Source organism: Hyperoodon ampullatus, assembly GCF_949752795.1.
Source record: "Hyperoodon ampullatus genome assembly, chromosome: 6".
NCBI lineage: Eukaryota > Metazoa > Chordata > Mammalia > Artiodactyla > Ziphiidae > Hyperoodon > Hyperoodon ampullatus.
In genome coordinates, this window is record NC_136919.1 from 1,310,395 (window position 1) to 1,323,530 (window position 13,136).

At 67.0% G+C, this 13,136-nt stretch overlaps 1 protein-coding gene across 7 annotated transcripts; it reads right to left on the reverse strand.

Annotated features, from left to right (window-relative positions):
• Positions 1–174: 174 nt before the first annotated feature.
• Positions 175–10,073, reverse strand: EGFL7 (EGF like domain multiple 7). 7 transcript variants are annotated; one of them, XM_079706117.1, is made up of 9 exons: positions 9,942–10,073; positions 8,394–8,484; positions 4,046–4,162; positions 2,735–2,850; positions 2,428–2,523; positions 2,130–2,294; positions 1,450–1,514; positions 729–891; positions 359–520 (listed from the first exon to the last, which is right to left on the reverse strand). In XM_079706117.1, exons 1-9 carry the CDS (start codon positions 9,973–9,975, stop codon positions 498–500), a joined length of 870 nt encoding a protein of 289 aa, XP_079562243.1. In that variant the 5' UTR covers positions 9,976–10,073; the 3' UTR covers positions 359–497. The 7 variants fall into 7 exon arrangements, with proteins under 7 accessions (XP_079562241.1, XP_079562242.1, XP_079562247.1 ...); XM_079706115.1 differs by lacking the exon at positions 729–891 and having other exon boundaries at positions 175–520; XM_079706118.1 differs by lacking the exons at positions 8,394–8,484; positions 9,942–10,073 and adding an exon at positions 4,412–4,533.
• Positions 10,074–13,136: the final 3,063 nt, after the last annotated feature.

Consider the following 13,136-nt stretch of genomic DNA (forward strand, 5'->3'; position numbering starts at 1 on the left):
ACCTTCACGAAACCACCTGCTCCAGCCCCTTTTGAAGAGCGGGCACCACGACCCTGCCTAGGAGGGCCCAGGGGGCGCGCTGGCAGCCTCCTCCCTCCTAGCACGTGGTGGTCGGCCAGGGGGAAGCCCGTCAGGTTCAGGATGTTCCTGCAATCCATCCACGGACACAGCGGCTCAAGTCTCATTTTATTCTGACAATGATCAGGGCTGCCCGGTGAGCAGCACAGGCGCCAGGCCCTGGGCAGGAAGCCCTCGTACCTTCCTCAGCCGTGGGCCCACCAGGCCCCCAGAGCCGGCTGGGGGCGGGCAGGGGTCTGGCCGGGCTCTGCTCACAAGACCAGAGTGCTGGCTGGGCTGGGGCTGGATTCGCACAGGAGGCCCGCACTCCCCCCTCCCCACGCAGGGCAGGGGCGCCTTCCTGGTCGGAGAGGTGGCAGGGCAGGGCCCAGGGCAGGGCGGGGTGGGGCCGGTGTCCTGGGGGGGCCTGGGTCGGACTGTCACACCTCCTTCTTGCAAGAACCTATGGGTGGAAGGGGCGGGGCTGGGGTCAGCAGTCTCCATTCCCCACCAGCCTCCGGCCCAGCCAGGTCCGCCCGCTCGGCCTGTGGCTGCCCCTCCCCGCACCCTCTGGCCTCTCTGGGGAGGAGCCGGCCCCAGCCTCGGGGCCCTAGGCTACCAGAGTGGGGGGACTCTGTGGGCGGGGAGGTCGCGGGGACCCCGGCACTCACAGGAGCCCAGCTGCTCCTCCAGGAAGGAGATCTGTTCGCTCAGAGAGTCAATGCGGTCCAGCTGCTGGAGGGAGTGGGCCAGGAGGCTGCCCGGGTCCGGGAGCCCGTGCTCCAGGGCCCGCGAGGCCAGGCTGTGAAGTGGGGTCAGCACGAGCTGCAGCTTCTATGGGGCGGGCGGAGGGCCCGGTGGAGAAGGGCCTGTGTGACCCTGGGCCAGCCCCTCACCCTCTCTGTTCCACAAGGATTTAAGGACAATAGGGTGGCCAACCCCCAGACTCAGTTCTAGCTGCAGGGCCCTGGACGTCCACCAGAGTGAGCTTCTGCGCCAGGAGACCGGGGCAGGGGGCAGCACAGACGGACGTCCCACAGGCCAGCCTGGCCAATGGTCCCTGAGGCCTGGGACCCCTGGGTGGAGGAGCTAGGAGGGGGGGACAGGGGCTGCTGAGGGGTCTCAGGCCAAGGACCCTGCGGAAAGGCCACAGGGGCACTCTGTCCCTGCAGGGACAAAGGCGGGGGTGGGCTGGGCCGAGTTCTGGCTCTCTGTGTGGCCCCGCCCCCTCCTTTCCTGGCATCCTAGACACCGTCCGCTGCCCCTGCCCAGCATGGCGGCCAGGCCAAGGGCACCCTAGGCTGTCAGCATCCGGAAAGCCTCCCGCCCAGGGCTCCCCCACTAAACCCTGCCCCCATGCCGAGGCCCCCGGGTACCCAGCCCAGCCCGCACCTGCTCCAGCACGTCCACCCTTGACTGAAGCCTCTGCACTTCCTCCTTCACCTCACTGTCCACTCCTGGGGAGAGCCAGGTGCCGAGTCAGGGGGGCCGGGCTCCCCACCCTGCACCCCACCATGGGCTGGCCTCGCATCCCGACGTGGGGCCTCCAGCCTCTGCTCCAGGTGTGGGGCGCAGCCCTGGGTACCGGGTTCCCGCCCCAGCTGTCGTGGCGAGTCCTCCCCCAGCCTTGGGTCCTGGCCGTCCACCAAGGCCATCCTCCAGGTCCGGAAGGTGGCTCTGGGCAGACGCAGCCTCACCCCGCCCGCCCCTCGGTGCTGGGGTCCCCGTCATGCTGAGGGGGTCCGGGCTGAGGTCCGTGCCGCGCTCTCGGTCTTGGTGCCGGGCTGCCAACGGCGCATTATTACTCACGGTACGAGTTTGAAGTGTCACAGCGCGTACCAAAAGTAATAATGTCCCGTCACCAGCGGAGGGACGTGCTGTGTCTCCAGGCTGCCCGGGCAGGGACACTTGGGCGCCTTCTTCCACTCTGGGCTGAGTTGAGGCCCTCCCCGCGGTCCCCGGGGGATGCCACCACCCATCCACCCTCCAGTGCGCCCGTCACCCCCACCACCCTGGGCCCTCCCTGCCCACCCCCCAGGCGCATCAGCAAGGGGGGCAAGCGGGGAGTTTACCTGTCGTGGGGTTCGGGGCCACCCTGGGGGCCCCTCTCCCGGGCAGGCAGAGTGCCCCGTCCACAGATGGGCTGTGCCCCTCCCGGCACTGACACCAGTAACTGCCCACAGTGTTGACACAGCGCTGGGGACAGCCGCCCCCTCCAGCCCTGCACTCATCCACGTCTGTGGGAAAGGGTTGTCAGGCAGGGGTGCCCACCCTGAGCCCCCTCGAGACCCACCCATCGGTGGGCTACCCAGGACACACAGGAGGTGCCTGGAGGACCCCTCCCCTCTGGGAGGGTGGAGCCAGCCTCACCTGTCTGGCAGGTGTTGCCCTGCCATCCTGCAGGGCAGTGACAGCGGCCGGGCTGGACACAGCTCCCTCCGTTCTGGCACGGTGGCTGGCATATTGCTGTGGGTGGGTGGGGAGGCCCGTCACCAACTCAGGAGGGTCCCCAGGGCCCCACAGCGGTGGCAGCCAGGGAAGGGGTGCCATGCCGGAGATGCTCACTCAGGTTTTGAGAGGCAAGCAGCTGGTGCTTGGCCCCGGGTCTGGAGAGTGGGATGGACCGCTCGCTCGCTGGGTTCTACTTTAACTGACCCCAGGTGCTAGGGGCCCTTACCTGCTCCACAGGACCCGGGCAGCCCGCTGGTCCTCTTCCAGCCGGGACAGCAGGCATAGCGAGGCCGGGCGGGGGCCGGCCCAGGGCTGCGGCGGTAGGCAGTCTTGTAGAGGGTCCTGCGGGATGGGTGGGGGCAGCTCAGAGGGGCCCGGCCCTCACGGGGGGCCTCAGTGGTGCCACCAGGTCTCCTGGGCCCCGGCCAGGCCTTCCCCAGCCGCTGGCCTTCCGGGCTGGCTCCGTCCCCATGCCCTCCAGAACCACATGAGCCGTCTCCCCCAGCGTGGACAAGGTCACCCAGGTGTGCCCCCAGAGGTCCTCTCCCCCAGGGATGGCACCTCAGGGTCACAGCACAAGCTACCTCCCTGGCCCAACCTGCTGTGTTGAGCAGGACCCCAAGGCTTGGAAGGAAGCCTGGCTGAGCCTGGCGTGGAGCAGAGGTGGCACCCCGGGGGAGAGCCTCCTATTCTAGGGGTGGGGATCTAGGCCCTGAGGGGCAGGGGCTTGCCACACCATCTCCCATCCCCCACCAGGGAGGTCTTCAAGAACCTCACAGAAAATAAAATCTTTTTTTTTATTTTTTGCGGTACGCGGGCCTCTCACTGTTGTGGCCTCTCCCGTTGCGGAGCACAGGCTCCGGACGCGCAGGCTCAGCGGCCAAGGCTCACGGGCCCAGCCACTCTGCGGCATGTGGGATCTTCCTGGACCGGGGCACGAACCCGTGTCCCCTGCATCGGCAGGCGGACTCTCAACCACTGCGCCACCAGGGAAGCCCGAAAATAAAATCTTTTAAAGCCACATCCCCACAGCGGAGAACCAGAGATGCATGCCCCTCACACTGACACAGACTGGGACGTCCTAGGTGTTGGGGGCGGTAGGATCTCCATCCGTAACCGCCGGGGGCTGCCATGGGGAGAGGGGTGCCCACTGGAGCCCCAAGGGCAGGGCCAGGACAAGGAAGGTTTCAGGGAGCAAAGCGGGTAAGAGATTGCAGCCAGCCATGTTGGGTGGGGGTGGGAGTGCCCCCAAAGTGGAGGGGAGCAGACAGGGTGGGTGACCCCTCTAAAATGAGGGTGGGGAGTGGATGCGCCAGATGCCCTTGTAGCAGCTGATACTTGAGGTCACGGCGGTAACTTCCTGAGTCGGGACCGCCCAGGTTACGACAGGTGTGAGTCTCTGCCACCCACTCAGACGTGGACTCGGCGAGTCCTTTCACTGCTCTGGGCCTCGGTTTCCCTTCTGGGGCGCACTGCCTTCCCGGCCCCAGGGCTTGCGCGTGGCAGATGGGGCCCTGCGGCGGCAGGCGGCGCTCACCGGTAGGTGCTGCAGGCTCGGTACCCGTCGCAGGTGGTGAGGAAGGGCTGGTACACACGCTGCACAAAGGACTCGGACACAGGGCCCCTGGGAGCCCCGATGACACACACCTTGCGGCTATGGGGTGATGAAGGCCAGAAAATCAGTGGGGGGCTCCCAGGGCTGTGACCCTCCCAGTCCCAGAACCCAAGGGAGCTGGAAAGTGGGGAAGGGATTTCCCAGTGTCACCATGGGCAGGACCGTCAGCAGGAGCCACAGGGAAGCCACGGCTCCTCAAACATTGGGGGCTGCCCTGGGGAGGGGCCGAGGGCTCCTGGCCGCACATCCCCACTTCCCGAGCACCCAGAGGCCCGAGCCCTGGCTCACCCAGGCCGGTAGACATGCTCGGTGCCACCCACCGCCAGCACCAGGAACCAGAGCAGAAGCAGCTCCTGGGAGCCCCACATGGCCTGTGTTTCCGGATGGAACGGCCTTCTCCTCAGGATGGCCTGACACACAAAGCACAGCCCTGTAAGTCCCTCTGCAGATCCAGCCTCGAGCCCGTGCCCCTCGTGGAGACTGTCCTCTTGGCTCCGTGACACCCGCCCAGCTCATCCACTTTGTTGGGACCTCTCACCGCAGCGGCAGAGCCTCCACGGGCGGCGTCAGCTCTCCCCACCCCCATCCCACCTGGACAAGGAGGCCGGCCCCTCCGCAGCCACATACAGCCCGCCCAGGGACCACAGAAGGGCCACGACATCCGGGGTCTGGGAACAGAAGCTGAAGCCCTCGCCTGGGGAGAGAGACACCTGGACAGCGCTGGGCTTGGTCAAGTTCACTGGGGAAGGTGGGGGCCCAGGGCGGGCATCTGGACTACGTCTCCGTCCCCTGGCTGGGTTTGGTGCCCTTCCCACAGGGCAGGCCTTGTACTCCCCACCTCAGTCTGCAATTGGGGTGTTAGTGGTAGGGCGGAAACCCACCCCAGCTGGCTTGGCCCTTGTGGCCTTCAGTGACCTCACGTGCCAGACGGGGAGCCAGACGGGGAGCCAGCCGTGGTGGCTTGGGGGTCCACTGGGGGGCAGGTGCCCAGCAGGCAGGGGCCACTATGGTCCTCCTCAGGGTGGGGCCGGGGCCTTCACTTAAGAGGGGGTCACTCCTCTGCCGGGGACTAAACCAGTAGTGCAGATAGCCTCCAGGGCTCCCAAGACAGTGGCCCTACTGGGTCCCCAGATGGTGGGGGGATTGGAGCAGCAACCCCACACGCCAGTGGAGCCGATCACCGTCCCTGCCCTGGCTGTGGATGGGAGCCGGGGAGGCCCAGAGAGGGATTCCCGGGGAGCCCCAGCTGGGAGCTGACGGTCTGCGACAAGCCAAGGGGACGGGGGCGGGGCTGCTATCTGCGTGCACAGCCAAGGGTCTGGGGAGCTGGGAGCTCCCTGCTCCCATGCTCCGGGCGCTCCATCCGAGGTTTCCCCCAGGTGGGCTGAGCCTGGCCCTGCAGGGCCCCCCACCCCGCCCTGCGAAGGAAAGGGCACAGGAAGGAGATGAACTGGTGTGTATGGTGGGGGCGGGGAGCAGAGGCTGGGTACAGTCACCTCCCTCTCTGGGACTCTGGGACTCAGTTTCCTCAAAGACACCACTAGGGTCTTGGAGGCCCCTCCTCTGGCTCCTCTGGTTTATGGTCAGTCCCATAAACCACCATGAGCATTACTGAGCCCAAGATGCCCGCCCAGGCCGACCCAGAAGGAGGCGATGCCACGCCTGGTCCACGGGGGAATTCAGCTGGGTGTTCGGTCCATGCTCTTCCCACGGCACCACGCGGCCCTGGGGGGCAGGAAGGCAGCTGCACGAAGGCTTTCCTGCACCTCCTGTTCTCTGTCACGGGCCTGAGAGGGAAGGGCTGGGTGGCCGAGCAGGCAGAGGCTGCAGCGGGCAGCTGAGGTGTTGGACTTAGTTTGGGGGCGGGGGGTGTGCTTCTTAGCTGTTTCTGGGCAGGGACATGTCCTGCCAGTCAGAGTTGGCTCAGAAGATGAACTCTGCGGGGAGCACACTGTTAAACGACAGCGGGCCTGGTGGTGGTCCAGGCAAGAATTGAAATGGTGGGGACAGGTGGTCCTGCGGAGTGGGCCCTGGGAAGGCAGAGGTGGGCCGGGGCGCTGGCAGGGCTGGGCAGGGGCCTCCGGGGTTCCGCAGACCCTGAGCTCTCCCACACCGGGCACCTGGAGGGCGGTGCATCTCATTCAAATGTAACTGTCCTCCACAAGCACCTCCCCAACCTATCGGAAGCTGGTTAGAAAGGAAATCGTGCTTTTTAAAAGAAGAGAGTTGATTTTTGAAAGTCACGCTTCTCCCCTAGGCCAGAGGAAGCCGAGGGCGCTGACCAGCCTGTGCTGGGCTGGCAGAAGCTCATTTCCCTTTGGTGCTACAGCCCTGCTGGGGCGGGGGAGCCAGGGCAGGGTGGTCTGTGGCGCCTCCAGAATGATAAGCAATAACGTCCCATCCCCTCTGAGTGTCTGCACGAGCCCTGCCACCACCTTCCCTCCCACCTGCCCCGGGCTGCCGCCTCGCTGCCCCCACCCGGGGAGACAGTCGTTAGAGGGAGGGGCCTGACTCCACCGCAGGGCGATAGCCCTGGGTTCCCCCCTTCCACGGTGAAGGGTGCTTTGGACGTTAGGATGGGCGGGGGTGGATGCGGAGAGGCGGAGTGAGATTACAAGACTGATTCCCTGGGGGTGCGCCCTCTCCACCGCCCACCCCACGTCTCCCCTTCCCCCTGCACGGCCGGCTCCGTGGGGAGTGGGAGCGAGGGTGGAGTGACACCTCCCCCCCTCCGCCACCGCAGGGTACGGCTGGCCTGGGCTGCGGGGTCCGGGGCCCGCGAGGCTCTGAGTCAGGCCCTGGGGGAGCCACAGGGCCCGGATAGGGGGATGAGGGGCTGCGGCGCCCCACCCGTCCCCCGCCCGGGTCCCCCGCGCGGCCGGCCCGGGTCACCTGTCACCAGCAGGGGGCGCCCTTTCCCAAGGCCGCTGGGCCCATTCTCCGGACCCAGCCGCGAGATCCGGGGCCGGGCTGGGGTTCGGGTGCCCGCGCGGCAGAGCCCGGCGCTCCCGGCCCGTTCACCTTTGGGCTCCCCGCGATCGCCCTGCGTCGCCCCCCAGCTCCGCGCGCGGCGAGGCCCCCGCCCCCAGCCTGAACGGCGAACAGACCCCCCGGCCGCGGCCGTCCCCTCGCCCGCAGCCAGGCGCCCCGCTCCCTCCGCACTCACCGCCCGATCCGGGGCGCGCACGCGCCGCTGTCGCCACCGCGCAGAGGGGCCTCGGCCCCGCCCGCCCGCCAACCCCGGCCCCGCCCCTCCCGGCCCGCCCCCGGCCCGCCCCCACCCTGGGTGGGCTCCGAACCCCCGCCCGCCCCCATTGCGCAGGTTGGGAAACTGAGGCCCCGCGGCGGACGGCACCCCCGGGGCCGAGCGGTGAGTCAGCTGGAACCGGGTCTCCTGACGCACTACCCGCCTCCGAGCGCTACTGCCCCTCCCAGCCGGCTCCCGGGGACGCAGGGCTGAGCCGAGAGCCAGGTGCCCGGAGGCCGCATGGGGAGCCCGCGCTGGCCGCGGGTAGCTAGCTCTTGACTCCCCTAGGCTGAGCACCGACTCCCGGGGATGGCCATAGCAACCGGGTGGCCAGCTCCCTAGGCACCAGGGGCAGGCTAAAGCGGACCGCTGCCCTGCAGCCACACGTGGGGTGGACGTCAGTGATCCCCAGGCTCATAGCCGGTACTTCCGGAGATCACACAGGTGGGGGCGGGGCTCGGCAGAGCCCAGCTGGGTCCTAGGTGTGACACCAAGCCTCCCTCCCAGCCAGTGTGCCAGGTTAGGGGGCCTGCCAGGCTCCCACCTGGTGCCCCCTTTGTTCAGGACAGTTGGGACCACCCCTGAGTGCTCCTCAGGCCTCCAAGGAGTCCCCCAAGTGCATGGTCACCACTGGGGGCTCCTGGGCCAGTCACCTCTCCTCCTCTCCAGGCTCTCTCTCCACATTTGCAACATGGACTAAAGCAGCCCCATGTGGTGGAGTGGCCAGCAGTGCCCACTGAGAGACAGCAGCCGGCACAGCTGGAACCAGGTGCCCCGTGCCCCAACACCTCCTCCCCTGGGGAGCTCTGTCATGTCTGCACCAGCGTTGTTACAGCCATTAGTGTGCATGACACCCTGGGCCTGCACCTCTTGGCAGTTTCTGCCCTGGAACTGGAGCCCAGGCCCTGTTCACCTAAGTGCGTGTGTGTGCGTGAGTGTGTGTGTGTGTGCACACGTGTAAAACGTGCCCAGGCCCAGCCAGGCCCCCCTGCTGCTGCCCAGAGCATCACCTGTGGCACTCACCTGGAGAAGCAGTCTCCCTCATGCCCCAGACACTGGTGGCAGCTGCTCTTCTGAGCAGTGGGGGCCGCCCATTCCTCCCTTGTGCCGGGGTCTGCGGATCAGAGACACAGTGTAGGTTAGCACACAGCCTTGGTCACCGTGACATCCAGGGGCTGGGGAGGGGGACGGGGCCAGCCTCCATGCGGCTGTGGGAGCTTGGCCTGCACTTGGCCTACAGACCCCCACCCCTCTGATGGCCAGAGCCGAACGGGCCTCTCAGGCCTGCCCACACCCTCAGCCTCCGTGTGTCTGTTGCCCGGGGGTCCTGAGTCCCGGGATGGAAAGCTCTGCAAAGCCCGGGGTGCTGGGTGGGCATCCTGCAGGTTCATGGGGAGGGGGGCCTTCAGCTCGGGGGGCATCCGGATCAGGCCTACTTTGGTGCACAGGAGGTAAAGGAAGGGAGGGGACACAGGAGGCTGGACAGGAGCCCCTTCCTGGACTAGGGGTCCCTGGAAGTCCCTGGAAGATGACCTGAGGGTGGCTGGGGTGGCGGGGGCTGGGATGCCTGTGACTGTGAAGTGGGGGGCGGTCCCTGGCGTGGCGGTGTCTCTTCCCCCCCAACCCAAGCAGGCAGCCCCAGGCAGTAAAGAGTTAAGGGCCAGGCCCAGGGGGACTGGAGGGAGAGCTGCCCTGCCCTGTTCCCTGCCCCCATCCAGTCCCTGAAGCTGGTCACTTGACCCTTTGACCTCAGGCCTGAGCAGAAAGAGGCAGCCTGGGGAGCTGCGTGGCTGGTCCTGGCTTAGCACCTGCTTTCTCATCTACAAAGTGGGTGTTTGTCACACAGACTGCTGGGGTGGACATGACAACAAGACTGTCAGGGGCCAGGAAGGGCCCCCCCGCTCGGGGACCTGGGCTGCTCTGGGTGGGGGGCTCGCCTAGGCTGCAAGGGGAACCAAGAGAGCGCCCACACTGCGCCGCACCAAGCTCTCCCTCTGCCCGCCCCCCAGCCAGCGCAGCAGAAGAGGGGGACTCCTCCTGGGGCTGTGCTCAGTGCCCCCCACTTGCATGGCTCCTCCTGGCTCTAGATTTGGCTTTGGGGTTCCCACCCCTCACCGGCGCCCCTCCCCGACACCCTCGGGGTGCTCCCCCACCCTTGGGGGATGATGCCCTCGGGACACGCAGGTCACAGAGAAGAGGGGCCAGCTGAGGTGGCCTTACTGCCAACCCGGGGGCTTCCCCGGGAAAGCAGAGCGGGCTCGGGAGGGTGTGCGAGGGGCAGGGAGGCCGCTGCACTGGCTTCTCCGTCCAGGGGTCCCATCAGCTGCTGGGCCGCCCAGCGTAAGCGTCAGGGTCGGGCAGGCCAGGCTGGCATCCAGATTGTGCCACCCCCAGCGGGTGCCCTTGGCCAAGGTGAGGATGGCACCCATGGGGGGGTGATGCGGTGGCCCCAGCTAGCGGAGTGCAGACCCTCAGAGCTCAGCCCGCAGGTGCCTGCGGTCCACAGAGCCCGCAGAGGGGCGCTCGCCCTGCTCTCCCCCCTCGCTGCCTTCCAAGGCCGCCCCTGCATACCTGGTGCCGCCCCGGGGATGGCTGGCTCGGCCATGGCCACCACTGCTGCCCCCTCAGGCCAGGGTTGGGCCCTACCCCTCGCCGGCCACCTTGAGGCAACTCCCGAGGCCGCCTGCCTGTCCTGTCGGCTGGAGCCTCCGTCTCGGCCATGGGGACGGTGGACTCGGGGCAGGGAGGCTCCTCCCGGAGCGAGGAAGGGCGGCTTTTTATGCTCCGTCCCCGTGTAAATCGGGATTGGGATGGGCCCTTCCCAGCCGGACTTCCTGTGTGTGCTGTCCGCTGATAACGGGGATCATGTCAGTGAACAAACAGGAGGCCGAGGGGCGGTGGGGGGCCGCCGGGGGAGGGGCCGGGCCCAGCGGCTGGGGCGGGGGTGGGGGAGCTCTCCCCGGGGACTTCAGAGTCTAATCCTGAAGCAGCCAGAGACCGTGCTTGGGCCCAGCTGCAGCCTGGCTGGTGACCCTGGGACCCGGCTGGGCCCAGTGTGTGACAGAGGACATGGCTGGCACACAGGGCCCTCCCAGGGCCGTGGGTCCACCAAGCTGGTGGGACCGCGTTAGTGCGGCTCCACAGAGGGGCCCGTCCTTCCTGTGGCCCCCAGGGCGTGCACCTGCACCCCCGGATGTGTGTGCCAGGGCCCGGGGGTGGGAGCGGCCAGAAGAGAGCTGGGGATGGGGCAGGAGGCTGGGTGGTCTGAGAACAGCCTGCTCTGTGAGTCCCTGGGGCCTAGAGTGGCCATGGTGGGGGGTGACGGAGAGGGGCAGACGTCAGTTCAGAGGCTCAGGCCTTCTCTAGGAATGGGACGGTGGGCCCCCTACTCCTGGGCGTGTGCGAGCGTGGGCGAAAGCCCCCAATCCTACTTCCAGGGTCCTGTTCAGAGGAGGGCAAAGCGCGTTCCCAGGCCCCCTCTCCTCTCTTGGCTTCCAGAGGCTGAGGGGGGCATTGCGGGAGGGATGCAGGAGCCTCTAGGTGGCCAAAGGGGGTGCTCCTTCAAATCCTCCAGGTGGTCCAGCCCCCAGCTCGGACCCGCAATTTCCTCATTTAGGCGGTGCTGGGGACCCGCAGGCCGAGCACCTGTTGCTGCGATGCTGGTTGGCTGGGTGCCCAAAGGAACTGGGCAGCTACTGAGGACACACCTGGCTGAGGGCCCTGAGTGAGCAGCGCCCCCCAGACCCCATTGTCCTCGGGTCCGAGCCCTGCTCCGGGGTCAGCACTCACCCACCCACAGGTGGGACCCTCTCCGACTCTCTGGCCTTGAGCATCTCTGCTCAGCCCCACCTCCCTCCGGCCCCACCCAGCTGGGTTTGCCGGCCAAGAGGGAGGCCTGAGCAGCTTGGGAAATTCCACTCCCCCGCCACCCAAAGCCGCCGAGAGCAGGAGGGAAGTCTGTCCACCCTACTGGCGGGTCTCAGTGGTCAGCAGGGACTGCTCCCTTCCCCGCCCCCATGGGAGGTTCTCTTGCAGGCATGAGGCTGGGGTCAGCCAGGGCCTTCTCTTCTCCAGGCCTCAGTTTCCCCATCTGTCCCATGGGGCCAAGAGAGCTGCCAGGCAGTGAGGCGGCAGTGACGGCTGAGGAGGCTCTGGGCCGTCAAGCGTTGCTGGTTTGAGCGGAAGGAGGTCTGGGGGTGCTCATCCCCCATCTCTTCCCCTCCAACCCACGTGGCCCACTCTCGGCCCCCTGGCTCTCCCACCCGAGGGCACATCTGTCCAGAAGGGTTAGGGTTCCTTAACCATACACTGAGCATGTCCTGCTTTTGAGAATGTAGGGGCCACGTTGGGCTTTGCTCCCACCAAGGAGGTGACCCTCTGCCCACATCACTTAGACTCTAACCCTAAGCCTAAGCCTAAGCCTAACCCTAACTCTCTAACCCTAACCCTAACCCTAGGCCCAGGGATCTGCTCTGTGCCTCTGGGTGGAAGAAACAGCAGACATCAGGGTTGGCTGGGCCCCGCCCCTTCTGTGTATGGATGCGGAGACTGAGGCCCAGGGAGGAAAGAGACTCACCTCAGGTGAGCAGGGACGGACCAGGACAGAAGCTGTCCCCTCTCTCTCTCTTCTCAGTGAGCCCCCAGTTCCTCTGTGCCCCCCATGCAGGGGCCGACCTATCCCTGCCAGGGGACGGGCTGAGGTTGGGAGTCGCTAATTAGCCAACTCTGTGTAACGGTTAATGGGCCACCCCTCCCTCTAAAGCATGAGGCTGTTAGGGAACTTTCTGGAAGGATGGAATGGTGGAATTACAGGTATGGGGAGGGCAGAGCCCCGGCTCCTCCACATCCCAGTCCTCCCTTCCCTGGCTCCCCTGATGCTGCCCACTGGTCCTGGGACCCCCACTGCTCTGTGACCCCCTCCCGACAAGCTCTGCCCTCCCACAGACCCTCCTGGGCCGAGACCAGAACCAGGGCAAGGAAAGGGGGCTTTGGCTCCACACGCCAGCCTGGCCCGGCCTGTCGCCTAAAACCCCACGGTGCCCTCCACTCTCAGGTCCCAGAGCCTCAGAGCCAGACGCGGGAGATGGGCTAGGGTCCTGCTCTAACCCACTGCAGGTCCGGGACCGGGAGGGTCTGCACAGGAGGGTGGGCTGGTGCTGGCTGGCACCTTCTCAGACTCCAGGAGGGTCCTGGGGGCTGGCAGAGGGGTCACGGGTGCTTCCTGCCCCATGGGCCCCCTTCCCGGGTGCTGGGGTGGGTGGAGCTCACTCTGTGGTCCAGGCTGGAGGGGGAGTCAACCTGGGGTGGGCCAGGACTACCACCATCCTCAAGGAGTCCCCCCTGCCGCCCCCAACCCGCCCGACCCTGGCGTCTGTTTGAGATCATCCAGCACACCACCACAGCAGGAGTCAGTTTGGGAAGGAGTTGGTGCCTCCCCTGAGGGCAGGGCAGACCTCCCTCTGGCCGGCTACCCCCACCCCACAGGCCCAGCGTGGAGGTGGCCACCTGGTGGGATTGGTCAGCGACCTCCAGGCTGTCCAGACCGTCCACACCTGGGTGTCTCAGAGACCCGGGCCCGGAGCCTCACTGGCCTTGGGTGTGGCGTCCAAGGCACGGCCCCAGTGGGGTCGGGAAGCTGGTGTTCTGGTCCCAGCTTTGGCTCGCACAGCTGGAGCCTCTGGCCACAGCGGGCCTCGGTTTCCCCACCTGCCCCATGGTCAGTAGGTGAGATGGAACTGCCTCCCAGCCTGCCTACAGACGTGCTGA

Excerpts from the sequence above, each read along its gene's own strand:
- EGFL7 (XM_079706115.1), bottom strand. The coding sequence starts at position 9,975 with ATGGCCGAGCCAGCCATCCCCGGGGCGGCACCAG. Across the intron at positions 4,163-8,393 it reads GAGGGAGACTGCTTCTCCAG|CCGCAAGGTGTGTGTCATCG; the intron begins GTGAGTGCCACA and ends ATCACCCCATAG. Across the intron at positions 1,515-2,129 it reads GGCCCCGAACCCCACGACAG|GAGTGGACAGTGAGGTGAAG; the intron begins GTAAACTCCCCG and ends GGCTCTCCCCAG.